This window comes from Poromitra crassiceps, assembly GCF_964638095.1.
Source record: "Poromitra crassiceps genome assembly, chromosome: 6".
Lineage (NCBI taxonomy): Eukaryota > Metazoa > Chordata > Actinopteri > Beryciformes > Melamphaidae > Poromitra > Poromitra crassiceps.
The window spans coordinates 3640973-3649372 of NC_139627.1; the positions used below are offsets into that span (position 1 = coordinate 3640973).

Here is an 8400-nt window from a genome sequence, read left to right on the forward strand (position 1 = left end):
CCAGGAAAGTGCTGAAGTTATAAATGTTATCAACATCAAAAATGATAGAGAGATTAGTATCTTTAGTACTCCTCCAACTGAGGGCTGCAACACCGAAGACGTTTTATTACAAAGTGACGACACAAGAGCAGATAAGACCTAACATGAAACAGTCAGTTTGCATGTTGATCCTTGTGAAATTTCTGTCTGCTTGTCATTATGACGGCCCTGGGGCTGTTTGATCTCAAAGCTGCATGTTGTGTTTGCTACAGCCACCCCACTACTGCAACAAGAACATCCAGATCTGCGAGTTGATAGCTGCAGTACTGCTAGTGTAACCTGACATTGCCAGATGGGGGCGCTATTGTTTGTTTTCCACAAACCCAGCTTGCTTGCAAGGTTACTGCTAGTAGGCACACACAGTGAATATAATGACGGCATTGACACTTCAGAACAAGGCTCAGAGCAAAACATCACACGATAACTTAAAGAAAATGAAAAATGTTGGTGTACTACAGATATGTAGCTATGGCAACACTTTACAAGAACTGACAACTAATGATTAGTATTAGTTCCTAAGTTAGTAGCAGTTCCTAGTTAGATTAGTTCCGCATTAGTTCCCACACTCATTTCTTAATTAACTAATCGTTAACTATGATTAACTAATGGCTACTCTATTCACAAAGTGAACATTAACCGTTGGTTCCTCAGTAGTTCCCTAGTGATGTACAATGATTAAAGTGAAAGTTCTCTTTCACATCACCCAGTAGGTCACTCTAAATTTTGTGTAGCCTACAGCATTGGTTCTCAAATGGGGGTCCGTGGCACTTTGCAAGGGGTCCGCGAAAAGTTTTCAGGAAAATAAAAATAAAAACGTTTTGTTTTGCAAAAGCTTCATAGTTCAACGTAAAATATTTTATGCGTTAATCTAAAATGGTTCATGGATTACATTCTAATCTAACAAACCTATCAATTTAAAAGTCAAGCACGTTACCGTGGAAACAATTAAGCTTAGCTCAAAATCACACTTCAGAATGAGGGGGTCCTCGGTATATTTTCTAGCTTGGGTCCTTGGCTGAAAAACATTTGAGAACCTCTGGCCTACAGTATTGTAAAGTATTAACTGTAACCAGTGAAATAGAGCAGGGTAAACTATGACCTGTGGATATCACCAAAACAAAAATATGTTTTGAACAGAACAGAACCAGGAGTGGATCATGAGTGTGGGATGACAGCTGACAGTGTGTTCTAGTTCTGGATGGAGCCAGTCGACTGTATTGACATTGCAAATAGAAACTCAGCTATTCCTGGCAGTCAAACGTTGTATAATGAAGTTTGGTCCAGAAGATGGCGCTATATATCTGCAAGACCCCCTGCATAGGCTTACTATAGTATAGAATAGATAGACTATGCAAGGAAGGGCTTCAGAGCATGTGAGCTATGTCTAAAGTGGGCACTTTACTGGCACACCACATTCAGAAAATGAATAACTCCAAGAATCAAACATTAACCACCATCTGGATCTGTGTAATAATAGGGTTAGGTAATAAGTATATGCATAAACATCGCTATCTGTCCTGCACTACCAATTCAAGTGATGTTGCTTTTTGTCCTAATAAATGTCCCCTAACCTTTGGTGGTAGCCCCCTTCAGGCCTAGTCTCCTCACTGTCTAACGCTGCTTAGCAAACAGTGAGGAGAAACGTCCTGAAAGGGGCTACTTTATGGTGGTTAATGTGTTTTGGCACTGGGTCCGAGGGGCCATCAGCACAGCCGCATGAACAGCCTGTGTTGTGAATAATGGATTTCCATTAACATGCATGGTGAACGGTCAGCGCGTGCAGCAGGACTATGTTAAGTACGAAGTTAATGAATTAGGTGGGCAGAGAGCCAGCAGGAGAGGTGAGAGCAGAAAGCCCCATTAAGTGTTTCCACGGGCTAAAGTTGCTTCAATGTCAGCCAGTCTCCAAACCAATCCAGCAGAGTAACTCCTGCAGGAATGAAGGTACCGTTATGTGTCATTTCTCCATATGGCATCTATATATACTGTCCTCAAGGACAGTGCATGTCATTTCTCCATATGGTGTCTATATATACTGTCCTCAAGGACAAAAAAACTGTTTACTAGCCTTTTTTGGACGTCATCATCATCAGCATAAATTGCCTTCTCCTCCCCATGTTCCTGATGGTCCCAGGAGAACGACCTCTGCACTGCGTATCATTTACTTTAGGCCCAGATCAAATTAGATCAAGTTGAAGGAAAACATTTCATCTCAAAGAAAACAGTACGTTTGGCCATTTAATGTTTTAAGTCTAAAAGTTAACATTCCAATTAATCAACTTGATAAATCTCAACATTCTGGAAATATAATAGTGCCCGGAACATTCAGCTATAACGGCCCTCATGTGATGCAGTGTAGTTTTGCAGTGTAACGAAAAGTATAGCCGCCAAATTTCTTTGTGAAATCTGACCTGAGAAAAGGGTCGTTTCAACAGTGCCAGTACATGTCCTAATTAAAAGAGAGGTTCACAAGGGTTGAGCTGTGCCTTAAAAAGACTGTCCTTTTGTCTTCTTCTGTGGTGCAGTAGTCGGGGAGAAAGTAAAGGCGTAAAAAGGAAAGTCCAACATGGACTGAAACTTTTGCACTCGATGCACTTTTGCACATTTCACCACTGTCTGCACAGCCCTGCAATGTAACAATTAGAAATATCTAAAAATCCAGACTCCTTAGTCTGAATTCTTTTTTGTTCTGTGCGAGTCCTTTCTTGTTGCGCTAATTAAAACACAAACCATAAAAGATCCATAAATCCACTTATCGTGCCTGCACAAAGGGACTTCTAAAATCAGCATTTGACCTCTGAGAGGGTCAAGTAAACAATAATCACTTTGTGCATGAAAGAACATTGACCATGCAACGCAGCACAGTGGAATCCCCCCCCTCCCTCTCTCTCCCGGACCCACCCCCCCCTACCTCTCTCTCCCGGCCCCCATGCTAATGAATCTTATTGATTGTAGCTCATCATCTCCAGACAGGCTCATTAAGATTCATTGGATCAGGAGAGGAGATTGTAAAGACTTGAGGCGAGCCGTGAGAGACTGTAGCAGCATTGTGATACATGTGAGGTCCCGGGACCCCGTGGTCAGAGGGGGGTTCAGTGGGTTCACCACCCTCCTCCCTCATTGGAATGCATTCTGCGCCGTCTGGGGCCTGGAGCCATAAGTTGGGTCGTCTCGGCTCCCAGACGTTTGGTGAGCGGCGCCAACAGCGCCACCTACACCAAAGCAGATAGAGACTGAGAACTGAGTCTATAGAGAGAGAGAGAGGCAAAGTGAACGTCACTTCCTGCTTCAGCACTGTACCAGAGATTTTCTTCCGCAATTTATTTTCCCAATAGACATTTCGTAAAATGCTTATAAAAAATAGTTTTACTTGGTCAAACCAAACGGTTCAGCTATATTTAGAGTCGGGAGAGGCCATAGAACATTTCACTCGGACTAAAACAAAACAAAACATTAAAAAAATATTTTCTTTAATAAACCGCATGTTATGAACCGTTTAGTTTGACCAAGTAAAACTATTTTTATACGCCTTTTACGAAATGTCTATGGGTGGATGAAAATCTCTGTGGTACAGTGCTGAAGCAGGAAGTGACGTTTCACTTTGGTCTCTCTAGAAGTTGGTTCAACGGGAGCCAACAACAGGAGGTCAAAGGAGAAGTGAGGCTCTGCTCATAAAGTCTCGAGTTTCAAGGAATGTGATGACATGTCACGCATCCTGACCACAATGACAGCAAATCATGACGAGCTTATTTTGGTGTCACGCGGAAAGCTGACGGGCTTTTGCAACTGTTGCGTGGAAAAAAGTTGCAACTCTGTGGTTCTGCAATAATCGGTACGTTTTGAGAGAGAAACTATAAAGGGAATCAACACCTGATGTCAGCCTCATAAGATGATTGAATTTTCAATTTTAATTGAATACGTATGTATTTGAGTGAATTAATTGAACGGCAATCTGTGTAGCTGCAAACCACACAGTGATGCCCACATCATCATTTCATTTATTACATTTCAACTGATCAGCGGTCTGTGTGTATAAAAGTTTCTTGCACAAAAGATTCTAGCATACAGCCAAATCAAAACCAAGTTCGGAAATATAGAAAAGCAAATTATATTGATAAGAGTCAGCAGATTTCTCCAACTGTGAAACATTGGATTCATATACCCATGATGGTATGAATGTTATACTGTTGCTGCTATACTGTATGTATCCAATGGTTCATCATCATTTTCTTAGGTTAAAGTTTTGATCAATAGAACACAGCTATCGACAGAGCACAGCAGGAGTAAAAAGAAATATTGAAGGAATACGTCGCATCACCTTAGAATGTAAAGTGATACATAAGGTACACGATAAATAGAGTTTCTAAACTGTAAACCAAGGAGTGTATTTGCTTTTCAAAAAAGGCAAACATCAAGAAATACATACAAAGAACAACCTATGAAAGAAAAACTAGCACATAAATATACATGTAACAGCAATGTAACAGTAATGTGCAACGACTCAAACGCGTCACCAAACGCTCGTGGACGTTTTAAGCCGCGGGTGCTCAACCATCGTCATCATGAGCCAAAGTGCATGTGTGTAACTTGTGTGACTCGTCCTGTGGCACGATGTGCACGACGCACCTGAACAATCTCCTACCCTCTTTCTTTGCAGGCACTTGCTGTAATGAGGCTGGTGCGAAGGGGAGACTATACCCTCCGGTCCGCTCTCTACGTGTCGAACCTCCTCCCCGCCCATCCAGGATCATCTATCGGCCCAGGCCTGGCTGCTGCTGCTGTCCTCTGTGTGAGCGTGGGCGTCCGTCCCCGCCGGCAGCGGCCTCTGAGCGGGGGCGTCTTCCCCCAGCAGCGGCCTCTGAGCGGGGTCCTGTGAGGAGGGCGTCTCCGCTCGGCGGCACCTGGAGCAGCAGCAGCACAGCGCGGCGCAGAGCCGCGTGCGGAGGGGCTGCGTGAACAGGACGAACATGACGCAGTTGGCTGCTCCCTGTAGCGTGTTGCCGATACCCTGGTGTGGTCAGACGAAAAGCACACGGTGTTTGTTTTGGGTGTATTTAAGAGTAATCATTCAGGGAAAACACACGCACGCACACACACACACACACACACGCACACACACACACACACACACAATGGGTAAATGATGGATTATAGTGGATTAGCGTACATCATATACACTTGGACACCCTGGGGTCAAAATAAAGAACACTTGATCTAGACTCACGTGTAGAGTGACCAGCACCGGGTTCTGCCTGGCGGGGGAGCCGGCGAGCAGCAGTATGAAGCGCACCGTGCTCCAAATGCGCAGGACAATGAAGATGATGGGGATGAGGGTCAGCTTCCTGTCGGCCATGGAAGAGTGGGACGGAGGCCTGGTGGCCAAGATGGGACGGTACTCGGACAGGGCCGCATGCTGCGTGACACACACACACAACATGGGGTGAGATTTATAGTCAACTGGTGGTACAAGTCATTTCAACATGTTGTGGGATAGACCGAATTTAACCTGAAGTCAACTTCAGATAATCTTCTATCTAAGAAAAAAAGTGTTTTTGGGAAATGTGGAAAATGGCTCTTTCTCCTATTGATGCCGCTGCAAGGAAGCCATAATATGGTTTTACTATGGCCGTCAGAAGCACGAGTAACATGAAATGTATTCAGTGTTTTTGACCCTCACCGCTTTATGGATGTGCCTCTTGATGAGGATGTAGAGGACGGGGAGGGTGAGGTAAGCCAGGAACTCCCAGATCTTCCCAGTGAGCAGCATCCACAGCACGCGGTCCGGAGCGTGGATCCGGACCCAGCACCAGCCCACGGACACCTCCGACGCGTCGTAGCCGATCTTCTGCAGGTACACTGCTGCAACCGTGATGGCGAGAGGAACGCCCCAGCTAGGCCACAGGCAGAGTAGAAGGTTTTAACCGCGTGTTAAGAAGAGTCCTAACAAACAACTTCCAACTTGACTTATTCTGACTTCCCCAAAAAGTCAACTTGACATCATTATAAACAAGCTCCACCACCACCAAGTCTAGTTTAGACTCAGAGGTCACATATGTTGCAAAGCCAGCAAAGGTCATATGACGTTAATCTTGAACGTGCAGCTTATGTGTTGCATAAGGCACGCTGGCAACTCATAGCAGTTGCGTTGCTTTACCTCTGTACATCATAAGAGCACAGAACTGCTCAGCACTTTGTCATTTTAACCATTACCTCTTTTCTCAAAGCGCACACTTTGCCTTTTGCCTTTTCGTGACAAACTGCCACGAGTTGATTATAAATAGCTCAAGTCCTCCTCGTATGTTATCATTATGTGTACAAGCCTGGATGAATGGGTCTGTTGTGTGCGCTTCGGTTCAACGGGGGAATTCACAAGGGCAAAATTAGAATGGCAACTACTTTGTGATGAGGCGTACACAAGGGGAAGAGTTTCCTTGCGTCCCAAAATAGAGCAATTATTACAGCGCTGAGTCTGAGACAGCATCGCTAACAGCTCCTTTATGTGCAGCGTGCAAACTGACACAAAGGATGACATATATGCCAATTGAGAGTATTCAAAGTAAATATCTAGCCTACAATAGTGGTGCTCAAACATTTGAATGTCAAGAACCTTCAACTTATTAGACCACATGGACCTTATTTAATGAGGTTTTGTCCCAACTCCCAAGAAACCCCCAACTGAGAAGATTTTCATAATAATGTGGAAGTGGATAGCTGTTTGTATTGTGGGGTGATGACTTAAATCTATTATAAATAAAAACAACAACAACAACAACAACAACATAAATGCATTGTGCTCACTTCCAGTAAGTGAAATAATTGTGAAATTAATTTTCCAATTTAGGTTGAATTAAAACGATACCTGATAGGCTCTTTTATAAAGGTGTGGTGATGGGCGGGGCAACCAGGTAAAGTTAGCCCACATTTCCCATGATGCCTCAGGGCTCTAACTGGCACATGATTAGGGTGCATTCCACTCAGAAATGCAGTTATAAACACCATCAGAAGTGATTTAATTTGACTCCTAGACCTATTAAAAAAAAAGAAAAAAGTGCAAAGCGCAAAGCATTGAGGCTACCTGACCATGTGGAAAAGCAACACCAAGCTGTCAGCAAGTCTTTGGTCGGTCCTCACGATGAAGATGTACAGGTAAACGGCGATGGCCACCGTCCAGAAGAAGGAGCTTGTGTTGGCGAAAGTGGATATCGCTCCTTGAGCGACGCATTCCACCGAGTCGGTGTCGAAAACTCTCCACACTCCGTAGGCGTAGGAGACCGCGGACAGCCAGTCGGTCAGCGAGAGAAACACCAGAAGTTTCCGCGGAGTTGTCCTCAGGTCCGACCAGGCGAGGTAGGTGAAGATGATCAGCGAAGAGCCCACGAACGACAGCGCGCACGAGATCAAAACAACGACCTGTTCGGACAGGTACACAACCGTGTGGTTCCCTCCGCTTGCCATTATTATAATGTTCACCTCCTCGTAAGTTACTTTCCTACATGTAACAGTGTCTCAGTCTCCCTGGCGACCAGACTATTCCATATCCTGTTATTTTGGACGACGCGACCAACTTATTAATATTTTCCCTTCGGGCTCAGGCGACATTAAAAAACAATGTCGAGCTGAGCCATATGACTTTATAAACTTGGTAGGTACACACGCGATTGCTTTCTACGGAGCGGCAGACGAGACAAACTTGATCCGTGTTGTTAACCCCTCCCTGAGCCAAGCAGAAGCAGAACCCAGAGAGAGAACTCAGCGTCAGCTGGTACACTGTTGTCTATTTTCGGCCCTGGTGATCTTTGCTGCTGGTTGAGCACCTACAGTTAAGAGGTTTAAGACCCAAGTGAATGTACAGATGGGTGACGCTGACAGTAGTACAAGCCTGAAAACTTGACCCCTGCCCTGCAGCGTGGGGGGGGGGGGGGGGGGGGGGGGGGGGGTCCTGTGGCTCTGTGGGGGGGCATTTTCCTGGCATGGTTATGGTCAACCTGTCCCCTAGCCCTAGGGAAGGGTCACTGCAAATCGATGCAAAGTTGTTCTGAGTGACCGCCTTTATCCTATGATGTAACGGTTCTATCCTCTTCCAGGATGATGTCATTATGATGACATCATCATCAGAGCATGACATGATGAAGAGTATGGAAATGATGTCAAACATTAAGCAAGCTATGGCCTCCGCAGTGACCAGATCTGAACACCTATGGGAGATTTTGGTCCGACGTGTTAGACACAGCGCTCTCCACCACCGCCATCACCAAAACACCAAATGGTGTTCCATCCATCCCTCCAGGAGACTTGTGGTCAATGCCCAGGTGCGTTGAAGCTGTTCTGGTGCCATGTGGTGGCCTAATAACACCTTACTAA

At 45.0% G+C, this 8400-nt stretch overlaps 1 protein-coding gene across 2 annotated transcripts; it reads right to left on the minus strand.

The window, feature by feature from the left end:
• Window positions 1-3940: 3940 nt before the first annotated feature.
• Window positions 3941-7675, minus strand: gpr157 (G protein-coupled receptor 157). Of its 2 annotated transcripts, none has more exons than XM_083638821.1 (4): window positions 7115-7675; window positions 5717-5930; window positions 5264-5452; window positions 3941-5026 (listed from the first exon to the last, which is right to left on the minus strand). In XM_083638821.1, the coding sequence occupies exons 1-4, from the start codon at window positions 7492-7494 to the stop codon at window positions 4787-4789; spliced, it is 1023 nt and encodes a 340-aa protein (XP_083494947.1). In that variant the 5' UTR covers window positions 7495-7675; the 3' UTR covers window positions 3941-4786. The 2 variants fall into 2 exon arrangements, with proteins under 2 accessions (XP_083494947.1, XP_083494946.1); XM_083638820.1 differs by having other exon boundaries at window positions 3941-5047.
• Between the last annotated feature and the right edge of the window lie 725 nt (window positions 7676-8400).